This window comes from Toxotes jaculatrix, chromosome 11 (genome assembly GCF_017976425.1).
Source record: "Toxotes jaculatrix isolate fToxJac2 chromosome 11, fToxJac2.pri, whole genome shotgun sequence".
Classification (NCBI taxonomy): domain Eukaryota; kingdom Metazoa; phylum Chordata; class Actinopteri; family Toxotidae; genus Toxotes; species Toxotes jaculatrix.
This window is the reverse complement of record NC_054404.1, coordinates 9,107,432-9,121,696: the sequence shown is the minus strand read 5'-3', so window position 1 is coordinate 9,121,696 and position 14,265 is coordinate 9,107,432. Positions and strand designations below refer to the sequence as shown.

General features: G+C 43.8%; 1 protein-coding gene across 3 annotated transcripts in view; it reads left to right on the top strand.

Moving 5' to 3' along the window:
* Positions 1-14,265, top strand: part of ctbp2a (C-terminal binding protein 2a) — a 60,022-nt gene that overhangs the window by 16,836 nt on the left and 28,921 nt on the right. Inside the window, exon 2 of one of the 3 annotated variants that reach the window (XM_041050437.1) lies at positions 2,580-2,739. In XM_041050437.1, coding sequence (XP_040906371.1) covers positions 2,682-2,739 — 58 coding nt within the window. In that variant the 5' untranslated portion in view covers positions 2,580-2,681. Of the gene's footprint in view, positions 1-2,579; positions 2,740-11,233; positions 13,560-14,265 lie in introns of those variants that run through there. The other 2 variants (XM_041050436.1, XM_041050435.1) reach the window with 2 other exon arrangements.

Here is a 14,265-nt window from a genome sequence, read left to right as displayed (position 1 = left end):
TGTACAAGTGATAGTTGAGTTTCAGTTTATCAAGAAGTATGATGCATTTTTTAATAATATCTTCAGGGGTATTTTTTTCTTTAACATACTCAGTATGCTTATTTTGTGACTCAACTGATAATGAACATGCGTTCCTGAATTATATGTAGTGGACAAAATAACGTGAACACCTCATTATACTGCTCAATGATAAAGTCAAAATCCTCATCCTAAAATTAACACTATATATCATAATAGGTCATGAAACATATAATGAACAATAAAAACGTTACAGTAACAGATAGCATGTTATGATCAATTCTTTTTATAGATGCTGGCATGTTTTTCTGCTAGTTGAGCATTTCAAAACAGTGACGTCAAACTCGTGCATCTACGCTGCTGGAAACTTGCAGCAAGAGAGGATGATGGAGAGAGAGTGCTAGTTGCCATGTATGTAAAATGGTAGTTTCAATGGAAAATAACACACAGATTGTTGCTACAGCTACTTCACAAGCATGCCTTTTTCCTGCTCTGTTTCTACACTGTGTTCAGACTCAGAGATAAAAGAACAGTTGTGTTGAACCTGGGTAGGCCTCCTTTTTCTTCTGCACAGAAAATTGATCAAGAATCATTAAGGGAATTGATAAAGAATTGGACCAAAAAGCAGGATCAGTAATTGCACTGGTATCAGTAAAATCTTATCAATTCCCATCCCTAATAATGAGAACATGGCCAGATGCACTCATGACCTGTAGTGTTGCTGCTCTGCAGCACAGAGTCAGAGATGCCCATGCACGTCTCCTCCATTCTATTCATAGCCAAGGCGGTGTGACTCCCACGCCTCTGACTGACTGTTTCCTGCTTTCCTTCTTGCTCAATTACTTCTCCTCTGACTCCCACATGTGGGTCTTCAGCTCTTTGGCAGGAAGGCTTACCTTGTGGAGGAGGGAAGCTGTAGTGCAGCTGACTGGTGAAGCAAGCCGCCATGTTTTCGGTTAAAGAAAAACATGTCTGAGAAAGAGAGGAGCTCAAAGTGTGTTGAATGCAGGAGGGATGAAACACCTACAGTAAAGTGTCTTTTAAATTCACTTAAGCTGCAGTGCACCACCTCCCCCTCCTGTCCCTGCAGCTGGGAAAATGCCCCAGCAGCTGGCCAAATAAAAATGCAATGGATCAATTCATCTCTCAGCCGCACTGCCTAGCCTGCCCTCCACCCCGCCAGAACATAACGGTTATAATTGCAGTTACAGCGCAAATATCAATATATCGTCATATAAATAGTCAAGTGAGAGCCATTCTCAAAGTGCAGCACTCTAGGATTGGGCCCAGAGGCGAGTATGGAACAAAAACAGAGGAGTTATAAAGGCGAAAGCGCTAAAAGAGATACAGTTAAAATGTAGGAGGAGGATGGTGTCACACTGAACTCATCCTGTTAGATGATGTTTTTCTAGTACTTTCCTCTCCCTCCCACCAACCCCCTTTTATGTCTTTATTCTGCTGATACAACCTCCTCCCGTCTGCTGACTAACTGACCCACATTCCTCTGTGTGACTCGCTGCCCTTAAACTGAGTGCGCGCGAGCCTACATTTCTGCTTGTCATCTTGTGTGTCTTTTTGTGTGTGTTTACCTAGTTGGCTCTGTGTGTGTCTCTGTCTGCCTGCCTTTCCCCCCAAAAAACTGTGTCATGTCCCTCAGGTTCAGCAGGAACCAGTTAGAAGATTGCTCTTTAGAGGACCATCAGTCACTGAACGTAATTGATTGGTAAAAAGCCTCATTTACTCACTCACTCCATGCTTGTCTGCCTCTGCTGTGTTGAGGCACTGGTTTCAGAAGTGCCATTTCTTCATCACATTAAACACATAGTGCTCTCTGACATGAAGCTCCCTCTAGTGGACAGTGGACTCTGAAAGGCAAATGTCTGACTTTGCAAGGACAAATTCAGTGATTCTGCCAAGGTTTTGAGGTGGAAGCAACTGTGCGTGATTGCTGTCAGATGACAATTCTCGTGATGCACTTTTGGGAAATTGTGACTATACCTTTATCTGATCATTTTACAGATTATCATGATGATAAGTCATGCAACAGCGACTAAAATATATCTAACTTACTCAGCTTCTAAATGAGCATGAAGTTAAAGGCAAATCTTTGTGGACTACTCTGACTCTGCATTTCAGTGTTTTTTGTATTGTATACACCTTCTCTTGTTTTTAGTTAGCATAGTAAACACTTTTATACCTCTGCCATGTCCTGTTTCCTGTATATTGTTGTAAGTCACTGTATACACAGTGTGTTTTAAGTGTGACCTGCCACGTGAATGCAATTGTAAATTAACTTTAAGATACCTCTTGTGCAATACATCATATGGCAGCAGTTATATTAAAAAAATTGCTCGAACCCTCATGAATCAATCAACTAATCAGTCAATGAAAAATAGATAATTAGGTAACATAAAATTCAAGACATGGAAATAAAAATCAGCAAAAATAAGTAGTGACATTTTCACCTGTCTAGAGTATTTAGTATACAGTCCATATGCATTACTACCACACTGATTTTCAAAAATAATCCTAATCTTTGTCCCTGCTTTCTTGAATTTCAGGAATAAAACATCAGCTAGCAAACTTCCTGAAGATTGGAGACTTTGAGGAGGAGAGGTGGATACAAAATCAAGAGAGGAGAGCGCATTCCAAGCTGTGACAGGATGGCTCTGATTGACAAACATAAAGTGAAACGCCAGCGGCTGGACAGGATCTGTGAGGGTGAGACAGACTTCTTTACCCCTCTCTTTATCTCTCTTCTCTCTGCTTTTTGTGTACTTGTGGATTTGAGATGCTGGCTACACATTTGCAGGTCACTGGAAGTTGATTATTGAAGTTGTGGTATGCTTGTGTCTTTGTGTGTGTATGTGACTTTGAGTGTGTGCATTAGTTCCACAGGTTTATGTTGTATCCATAAAAAAAAAGATTCCCCCCACTGTTATATGGAAATGAAGTTTCCACCAGTATTTAAGCTTTTCAGCCTGCTTCTACAAATTCACCGAAAAGCCAGTGGGATCGTTTGCGTAAGTGTGTTTGTGTGTGTCAAAAGGGAGCCTTGGGACCAGCCGAGGCTCCAAACTTCGGCTTTGAAGGCTGTCGAAGAGAGAGAGAAAGCTTGTGTGTGTGTGTGTGTGTGTGTGTGTGTGTGTGTGTGTGTGTGTGTGTGTGTGTGTGTGTGTGTGTGTGTGTGTGTGTGTGTGTGTGTGTGTGTGTGTGTGTGGTGTAGAGGAGTTTGGGTTGATGGCTGAATGAGACTTGAGTTTGATGCTTCCAGATTGCTGGAGAGATGAAGTAGGGAGTTTGTAATAAATTGAAGCACACCACAGAGCCCTGGGTAGGGGGTAGTGAGACTGATTTGCGTGCAGATGTGCATTTATATGTGTGTGTGTGTGTGTGTGTGTGTGTGTGTGTGTGTGTGTGTGTGTGTGTGTGTGTGCTTAAGAAACAGAGGAAGACAAAGCCAAAGCAAGAGATTTTCCTTTTGTTTTTGCTTACTTATTCTTTACTTAACCACCAACTGGAGCCACTGAATCTCTGAGTGTTTATTTAGTGTGTGTGTATTTCCACATTCATACTCACTCCATGCTCAGGCACCAGTAAGACATGGACTATAGGTATTTCTGCCTTCTCCTTTCTATAATGAGGTATAGCAGCTAGTCATTGCAATCTTTCATTGAGGGTTCCTTTCATCTGTCTTTGTGAAAAAGTGAAAGATGTTCCTAAGGTTTATTATCCATATTTTAAGCTAAGTGAGACTCTGCTACAGCATTTACTCTTAGAATTTAAACACTTTGTAATTTTACTGCTCCCATGGCATTTCCCCTGTGATATATATCATTGTAAAGGGGTCACTATGCTTCAAACGAGGGACTTGTCAGATGGTCAAACAGTGTCTAAAACCTTCGCCCTCCAAAACTTCCAGACTGTGTAATTTTGTGATAATCCAATAAGTATGCCCAGTGGTATGGCCATGACTGAAATCCACTGAACCGGCCTTAGAAAACATAACCAATGAGAGAGAGAGAGAGAGAGAGAGAGAGAGAGAGAGAGAGAGAGAGAGAGAGAGAGAGAGAGAGAGAAAAATCATTCCAAAGGCAGTGAATCGCATGAGAAAGGTTGTGTTGCAGGGTTGTATTTTTTTGGTCATTTTGCATTATTTCTAATGTGTGTGTGATTTTACATTGGATATTCTTGCTCACGTAGAAGTACATAGATGTTTTAGTTTCACTTCAGCTCTGTATAAGTGAAACCATTGGATTTTCTTGGCAGTATTACTCTACAGACTATCAGCTATCATCATTTCTATTTGTTCCCGTCTGAGGAAAATCCTGTTGAGATTGAGAAGCAAAATATAATAGATTCCTAAATGAAGCAGTGATTCTGTCTGTTTCCACCCTCAGAATGAGAGCCACATGTGGCATCTCAAACCTCTCCAAACCACCAACTCTGCTTGCTTGGAAACATTTTTTTCTTTCTCTTATTTATTTAATTTTTTTTTTACATATGGCAAATGACTGTGTGCTTTCTAAAGGGGCAAAATGGCAAACATCATACAACAGTATCCTCTGATCTGCAACATTTGTCACACAGACATCTTCAGCCTTGTCCATGTCTCCTCTGCTTATCAGCAATGAAGTCACTCTTCCAAAGAAGAGTGGGGGATTTTTTTTCTTATGTGGTTAGTCACCACAGCTGTTCTTAAAAAAATGTGTAGAAGAGGGTGATTCACATCAAGGAAGTTAAAAGATCAGAGGTTGGTGAATCACGCCGTTTTCACGGTAGCGTTACATCTGTTCAACCATATAAAAAGAGTATTTCAGAAACCAGAGGCATGGGGTGTTCTGCGCCATAATGTCAAAGCCACCCACTATTATCTATAAACAGAGTGTTGGGACTGAGGCGTGAAATAGAAATCAAAGTTCATATTATGTGTATTGACAAAAACAAGAACGGTATGGAGTGATTGTGATTGCGCTGCCGTCGTGGGTTGCACTTGGCGAGACAGCGGGAGAAGCCTCCCTAATCTCCATTTATCTTCTGAGGGTAAGTGTGTCAATCCAATACTTGTTTCACAGCGGAGTGCATTGATTACATCTTTACTCATTGTGATGAGTGGCTAACCGCGCCGTGCCTGTGGCCTAAATCGAATTCGAAATGGCTGATCAAGTGTGGCTGTTTATTCCCATCAAAAGTAGTCACAGTGCAGGAATGTAGATTTTACCGTAACGGTGGGTGTTTTACCATTGAGGATATCTGATGTGATTCACTACCCTTTGATTTCATGTTGGATTTTTGTGGTTTTCAAATTAGACACGCAAGGTCAAAACTAGGGCTGCAACTGTTGTCGATCAGTTATTATTTTATTTAACTGTTTATCATTTAGTGTGTCAGAAACATGCTCATACCCACAGTTAAAATCCTGAAGATATTCAAAAAACATTTCCAATATTTTATGTGCAAAGAAATTAATCAGCTAATCTAGAAAATAGAAGATTAATCAGTAATCAGAGTAATGGTTACTTGCAGTCAGTTTTAATTGATTGTAGATAGGACTCCATTTATCATTTATTTATCTATTAAGCCTAACAGCATTGTTTAGTTTAGATATCAGCTTTCAAAATGTATATGGTGCAACTGTTCCTTCTGGTGTGGGTTTAAGAAATTGCCAAGAGGAGTGTAACTGCAATAAGGGAACTGTGGCAAACATCTGTTGTGAGCATCAGTTCCCATCCTCCTTCTCTCATTCCCCCTTTTTCTCTCTCTTACTCTCTGACTCTCTCTCTTTCTCTGTGTCTCCTTCTGTCTGCTCCATCTGTGTACCCAGCATGCATTGGCTTGGGCAGCAGCGCAAGTCGTTGCCATTGCCGTTTAGCCAGCGCTAGCTGACTGATCTGGGCAGGGATGGGATGTGAGCGGTGCTGCGACGTGAACTAGGTCGCAGAGACAGCATGTTCCTGAATGTTGATTTACAAGTTGTGAATCTGTGCTTGGATGCAAACACCACAAGGTGGGGTAGTGGAATTTGTCATGGTGATTCCAAGTGTTTTAGTTGGCAGTTGGACAAACATGTTAATGCTCGAATGCTCGCATCTTGTTTTGTCACGTGTACAACAGGAGGAAATGTTTAAACAGTGAGCAGTTCAGGCTGAAATAACAAATTTTAGCCTGTGAATTGTTCATGCAACAGTATGAATAGAACAAAGCGCTTCATATCAAGCAGAGAGGACAATCAGGGAGTCTGTGCAGGAAAAGGAAAGGGTTGTCCTGATGTCATCCTCCCCCTGCGGGGGGGTGGGGGTGGACTCAGACTCAGGGCTCTATTGCACCCACCTCTTTGCTTTCACCCCCCCCCCCCCCCCCGCCCCTGGCTCTGGCATCTAGCTCTGGTATGAGGTCATTGTGGCGGTGTCTGAGTCTGACCCCCCACCCCCCTACCCCCCTTCGGGCTTGTTCCAGGCTCCTCACCAAAACCCACGACCCCTTTACAGGCTCCGTGGAGAGGCAGGGAGGGGTGTAGAGAACTGGGAGGAGGAGAAGGAAGAGAGCAGATAGAAAAATAGTAGAACGGGTTGTTTTCAGAGGAAAATTCTTATAATCACTCGTAGCAAACCAGCATGTGTGATTGTGTTATTATTAATAGTGCGGCTGCCTCCTGAATAAAATGTTCTTATGTCTGCATTTGTCTTTGTTTGAGCTGGCGGTTGTTAAAAGTTTGAAATGAGTTCCTGGAAAATATCTAATTTCAAATTGAACTCTTCAGCTCCGACACTAGGTATTATAATGACCTGTGGCTTTTCTGGAAATGGCTGGAGATTGGATTAAAGATGGGGAGATGGATTGTTGGTGAAGGGATCTCTCCATGACATCGCTGGCATGTAGGATATTCAGGAGAATTTGTGGGCTTTTGCCGTTGTGTGTGTGTAGTGCATGAATACTAGCACAAAACTGCATGGCATTTCAGAATGTTACACCAAGCAAGTATATGATTGTCATTTAGATAAGTACTAGCGTCGTTGCCATCAACCTCCATTTTACAGTCCATTTAGTCCCTATGGAGATGCTTTTAGAGACAAATAATCCCAGTGGAATCACATACGAGGCAGCCATGTACATAATGTCTGTCAAGTGTGCATTACAATTCATCTGACAGCATTATTCTTTGCAGCGGTACCGGCATTGTAATCCCATTTCCAGTTAGTGCCTCCTGCCCTACGCTCATGCATAAGTCAATGCGTGTTTAACATTCAAACCATGCCATGAGTACGTGACGTGTCACAGTATGGGAGACAGTTGTTTTTATTTCTGTTGCAGTGCAGCATTCACTTTGAGTTAGCGTGTGATTTTTATTCATGTATGCACGTCAGACCAAGGCCAAGGCTTTAGCGGTGGTTTGCGTGTGCGAATGAAAAGGGACATTAACGAAGCACCGTGGCCGCTGCTGCCTCTGCTGCACGTCAGAAGACGAGCAGAACGGGTTCAAAAGTCTGAGTGGGGATCCAGGATCGTGTAAGCTGAATGTGAGTGTGCTCTAAGTGTGTGTGTGTGTGAGAGTTGGTGGGTAGATAGATGGAGGGGTGAGTGTGAGTGACAGCAAATTTCCATATGGGGCTTGTTGCATGTGAACCTTTATGATTCCAACGTTTGGTAAAGCATGCAAACATTTTACATGGTTAAAACACGCAGTGCACACATGCATGCTCTCTCACAGAGACACACACAGGAAAAGTGACCCCCACCTCTGGTTCTCCTGCTGCTTTAGCTGCACTATTAATGTGGACGCTGGGACTGAGAGGGCTGAGTGACAAGGAGATTTAGAGTGTTTATTAAACAACTGCAAACGTCTTGTTTAACAGTTACAGTACAAATCAGACTCTTACACATCACGTCTGTCTTGTTACTTGCTACTTAATCAAATTTTCTCTAATACTGAAAGAAGTGTAATCCTGTAAGACAATACAATATAAATGCAGTATATCTGGCTGTAGTAAAACCTATTAGCAGTAAAAGAACTCTGAACTAAATAATTGCATCCATACATGAGGTTCATTTACTTGAGGTTTCTGTATGTTTTGGTCGTTTTAAAATTTTCCTCAGTCAAGTCTTATTCAATGTAAGGTCTTTATAAGCTTCTGCTGGGGTGGTATTATATTTGTTCTAAAATCCCCGGCTTAATTCCTAAATCCCTCTGTTACAGTGAATCTGGCGTTGTATGCACAGTCTGGCAAGTATGGCAAATGGAGGAGCATTAGAATTTGAAAGTCAGACATCGTGTAGTTTGAGACAAACAGAACCGTGATTTACTTTCCTGTCAGGATTAGATCTGCAAACCCTGAGTACACACCTCTGCCCCCCGTCTCTCTGTTTGAGGTTGACTTTATGGGGATGTGTGATCTGCTCTGCTGTACTGAAAGCCAGAGTCTCTTGAGAGCTAGTCTGGAAGAAGTAATGAGAGGAGTGGATAAGGTTAGGGAAAGAAACCAAGGGATCACATACACTGTACTGGCTGTTGCCCTTGACATGGATGTGTATGTGTGTGTGTATGAATATATTTGCGGAAAGCTTGAAACATTTTCTCCCAAATCTCAGCAGCTACTTTCAAGTCTCAAAAAGAGACTGTTAACAAGAAGTATGGGCTCAAATTAGGGTCAAAAATATTTTGAACCTTTGAAGTGATGTTCACAAATATAATACATTAATATAATATAATATTTTTATACTTATGTACAAACTTGAATTTCTCCTGCAGATTTATCTTATAGGTTTACACAGGTTGATTTACAACTACAAATTTTTGGAATTATTTCTGAACATCACTTTGGAAGCTCAAAATCTTTTTGACCCTAATTTGAGCCCATACAGAAGCTGAGAATGAAAACACAGGAAAGGCTCTGTGCCTTTAGGTGATGAATGACACTCATACTCAAAATGGTCTTCAAAAGTGATTTTTTTCCAACTCTCAGCTTTGATTTAATAATTCATCTTTACAGTCGGTTTTAGATCTCTGTGACGGCTCGCTCTCGCCTCTTCTCCTTCCCATTTTAATTTCCTTCTTACATCAAGCTGACTAATGTTCCTCTGACCTCACCAAAAAAAAAAAAGTTCTCAGTCATCTGCACAATTAGTTTTGGAGCCACTGTCATCAGCTTTTTCCTGTCATCTCGAGCAAACAGCAGACTACTCCGCTGCCTCTCTGATCTCTTCCTACTCTAATTACACAGCCGTGATTAAACAAGATGTTAGTGCCGACGACGGACATGCCTGCACAGTTTCCACATGCCCTCTGTGAGATATTCAGGAACTTTTCTCAATATGCTGACGTTAACAGAGACTTTTCCTCACCGCGTGAAATATGTATTACTACCCCTCGCTATGGTTAGATCTGAGATTAGATTTGGATGGAAATGGACTCTTCCTCACCTTACATCTGTTTTCATGCATTAATAAACAGGGATCTTCTGCAGAGGGGATCAGGTTTCTGCCACAATGACATGAAGTGAGTGCAGGCAGCTAGGTAGTTATGTATACCCTCAGATCCTTACACCGTACTGAACATCACCTTGGTTAAATGTATACCATTATTTACATTTTCACATATGGTTCATGGCCAAGGCTTCATATATAATTCTGCAGCATTATAGCAAATGATTTTGTTGTGTTGCAGCTCAAGCATAGTGTTTTTGCAAGCCGAAGGTTGTAGGTGCTTTGGATTAATTCCTGTTACAAAAAGAACCCTCCCCCCCTTAGACACACACACACAGATGCCCACACACCACACTCCCCCAGTGTTTTACTTTTCTCTGCAAAGGGGCAAATCCAGATTACAGAGCCTCTCAAAGTGAAGGAGATCAGAGGAGCTTTGGGAACGAGGGGGAAGGTGCTGTATATTTGCTAACAGTAAGATGCATATGGTCAGAGTTCTTGCAGTAACACAAATGGTCAAATGAAACAATATTGAAATTCTAACTTTCTGAACAAGTGATGCATTTAACACATTTATCTTTACACTCAACTAGTAAGGCAGTAGTATTGATAATCAAGTGGGTTATTGCTTGAAATGACAATCAGTGGGAGAGCAGATTAGACAAACATTGCTGGTGGATTTCATTAAGCATTCTGCAATCTTTCAGTGTCCTCCAGTTAACATACACACCTCAAGTCTGAGTGATCTTGAACTGAGGAGAGCGGGACAGTGACAGCGAGCACCTCGGAGGCATCAAGGACATTTCAGAGTGAGTTGGGCAGCAGTTGCGTGGTGGATCTGCTGCAAGCATGGGGCCTGGAGGATTAGTGTCCAATCAGAGTGGATTTGATGTTTACTGACAGCACATGGGACTTAGCTGAGAGAACTGTATTTCATTTGTATTCAATGAAGCTGTGCGCCTTGCCGGGCCTGCCCTCCCTGCGCTGTGAATCTGAAAAACTAAAAGCTGAGACCTGTTGAGGACAGCACATCATCAACAACCTCAGGTAGGTGACTCTGCAGGCAGAGGGTGAGGAGTTTGGGGGTGGACTCTTAATCATTGGCATCATCATCATCATCATCATCATCATCATCACCATCACCAGATATGCTTGTATCTGGTTCACATGACGTCACAGTGGGAAGTGGAATTAAACAGGCTTTATTTAGATGTAATCCCTCAGAGCAATCGGCAGAGCGAGTAAAATGTCCAAGAGAGAGATAAACCCTATTGGATTAGTACAAGCCCCTGCCCATCCCAACCTATAACCCAACCTATCCCCTCTTTTCATGTTTTTTCTTTTTTTTTTATGAACGTTTGGTGGCCATCTCACCCATGCATCCTGTCTTTCATGGAGTAGCTGTTCTCCCTCTGCATTGAACTGTGTTTGTGTGGTTTGGTGTGATGTGTTTGTGTGTGGTGTCCTCTTTCCGCGTGCACAACAAGCCAGCATGACCAGAGATTAATTATTCAAGGACAGCAAGCCAAAAGGAGAGTCACCTGATAGCACAGACTTACAATATTACGACTTGATATCAGGTGAAGCGGTAGACCCTGCATCATCTTCTTTGCTGCTTTTTCTTCTCCTCCGTCCTGTCTTCGATTCATTTTGTGATGCTACACTAAATGAAGATTTTTGAAGGAGAACTTTGATAAACACTGCTACAAGTGGAACATTTTTCCCGTTTTGTGTTCTTTCTTTTTTTCCCCTCTGTTGACACTTTCTCAGCTTTCTCCTTTTTTTTTTTTTGCCAATGCTTGTCACTAACAAGCAGTTGAGTCTTGGTCGCTCCCACAGTTGGGACACATTAGGGGGGAATGAGGGTCAGTGGGACAGGGCTGAGAGCGTCTACGAGCAGCAGGCAAGAGTAGCTGGCCGGCGGAGCTCTCTTTCATACGGAGAGGGAGGAGGGTGGTACGAACCTCCACCAGGGGTGCGTCCCCCTGACCTGGATTTGAAACGAGACCTGTATTCCTACCAAGACTCTCCCTACGGACAGGTTTACTCAGAGCGGCACGACCCACGGGGTTTGAGGAAAGGCTCTGTACCAGATCTAAACCACTACGAACGAGTGTCCATGGCTCACCGAGGATCCATTACACATCAGGATTACTACTCCCATGACCCAGCCATGACTCCTCGACCACCTGAGGGCTTTTACCGGCCGGAACACCAGCCCCCGCCGCCTCACCCTCATCCGCTCAGTAGGTCAGGCTCTCATTTTGGGATAACACCTGGTGCTCGTGCTGCATGGGATCAAGGTCAGGGAGGGAGAGCAGGACCTCAAGCCCCCTCATCACCTCTACCTCCTCCTCCACCTCCTCCAACCGCTCATGAGTTGAGTCGGGCTTATAGGGAACCTGGTGCTGTAACTGCTGCCAAGATGATGCCAGATGGCCAACAGCGCATACCTTCCCGAGACCCATCTCCTGCTCACTATGGTATGGAGCACATGTCTCCTCGGTATGCCAGTGAGCCTCCACCTCAGTCGGTTTATACTGATGTCAATGGGCGCCCACTGGATCCGCAGCAGCAGGCTGCTACCTGTCTAGTTGTAGATCCTGCCAGTCAAGGTATGATTATGAGGCAAGAGACAGCCTCACCCTACACCATCCAGCAACAGCAGCAGCTACAACAGCAACAGCAAATACAGCAGCAGCAATTACAACAGCAGCAACTTCAGCAGCAACAGTTACAACAGCAACAACTTCAACAGCAACAACTTCAACAGCAACAACTCCAACAGCAGCAGTTACAGCAACAGCAACTTCAGCAACAACAGATACAGCAGCAACAACTTCAGCAGCAGCAATTACAGCACCAGCAGCTTCAGCAACAGCAACTTCAGCAAGAACAGTTGCAGCAGCATCTACAGCAACAGTCCGTGCCACCTCCACCCACCATGCCCATCTCTGATCCTAGCCTTTCTATGGCGGCTCCACTTCCTGCTCCACCTGCCCCAGTGCAGACCGCAGCAGTTGCCCCAGCTGTACCTGCTCCAGTGGAGGCTGTCCCAGCTCCAGCCCCTCCTCCCCCAGCCACTCCACTTCCTGCTCCTCTTCCTGCTCCTCCCCCCACTGCCCCACAGACACCTTTGCCTATGGACCCCAAGAAAACAGCTGATCCTGAGTTCCTTGCCCTTTTGCGAAATGAGGGCCTCTCAGAGAGCACCATCTCCTCTCTTATCCAGCAGGGATTTGACTCCACTAGCATGCTGGCTGTTATGGAGGAGAATGATGTCCGCACCGTTGCCCCCAACCTGGGTCAAGCTCGTGTACTGTCTCGCTTGGTCACCAACTGCAAGCGGCCTGCTGAGGCTCCACCAGCCCTCTCCCAACCTCAGACACCCATGCGAGGCCGCTCTAACAGCTTTAGCCATCGCTCAGACATTTACCACCACCCTCAGCAACACCATCCACCCCACCCTCCACAGGCTTTAACTGTGGACCCCCAGCTGATGCCCCCGCCGACACCTGGGGCCATGCAGACCATCTCCCCAAGAATGGGAGAGGTAATTGGTAGGAGGCCCAGCAGTGCTCCTTCTCAGCACCTACTGGAAGCCTCTGGAGGCTACCCAGGCCAACCACCTCGCTCGCCGGGGCCATATACAGGAGCCATTATGCCTGTTCAGTCGAGACCCATGTCAGCCTATTCTGCTGGTGTGACAATGCCAGGGATGCCCATGCAGGGTATGCAGATAATGCCCCAGCATATGACTGGGTCAATGCCTGCCATACCAGGGTCTATGCACTCCATGCCAGGTATGCCACAGCAGATGCCTGTGTCTATGCCAGCTTTACCGCAGCCACCGCAACAGGTGCCGAAAGCATACTCTACCAATTACACAGTGCCCATGGAGCTGATGAAGAGGGATAGGAACTTACTGCCATTGTCACCCATGCACAGCCCTCACCCTAGCCCTCAGCTGATGCGTAAAGGTGGTGGACCTGCATCAGACAATGCCCTCGTCCCTGTGGGAGCACCTGTTCAAGGCCAAGGTGCCCTGGTTGCTAACCAGAAGCTAAGTCGACGCACAGGGCCACCAGTCATCGTGTCCACTATGGCATCTCCAGATACAAGTAAATCCTTTTTTTTTCTCTCCTTCCATCCTCATCATATGCTCTTTGTCTGATTTCTTGATACATCTGGTTTTGCTTTCTTTTGGCTGTTTCACATGTTTTTAATAGATAAGAAAATCTGTTTGTGCTGGAGCTCTTCACTTTTTGCATGGTTTATGTAAGACAGCATTTCCCATCTCTCTCATAGTTTTGAATAGCTCCACAAAGCAGTGTTGCTGCATTGTTCAGAATCATATCATGTTTTCCCAGTTTGGTTCATACATCTAAGAGCCATTCAGTATATTGAAAGCAACAACCTGAGTATTAGATTGCAGGCATTTCTTTGAAAAAAAACAAAAAAAACAAAGGCACTGAAAATCTGTTTTCAGCCTTCATTGTGATGAATCATTGGTATGTGAAAACCATCTCTGTCAAATAAGTAGAGTTTATTTATTTATTTATTTGTATTCTGTGTTGTGTAACTATCATTCAGCTATGGGACATCTATTTAGCTGAGTGTGGTTACTGGTGTGTGATGCATGGTGCTTGACCTTAAGAAAGTCACAATGAGAATGTTTATAGAATATTTTTTGAATCCCTTTATCTTTCTGTCATTTGTTTGCTGTCCTGTGTTTGTTCTCATTACATCAACAATAGATAAATGGTGTGTCTTTTCTTCTTATCTAGGCTAGCACAGTGAAATCTAAATGTTGGTGCCTATCTCTTT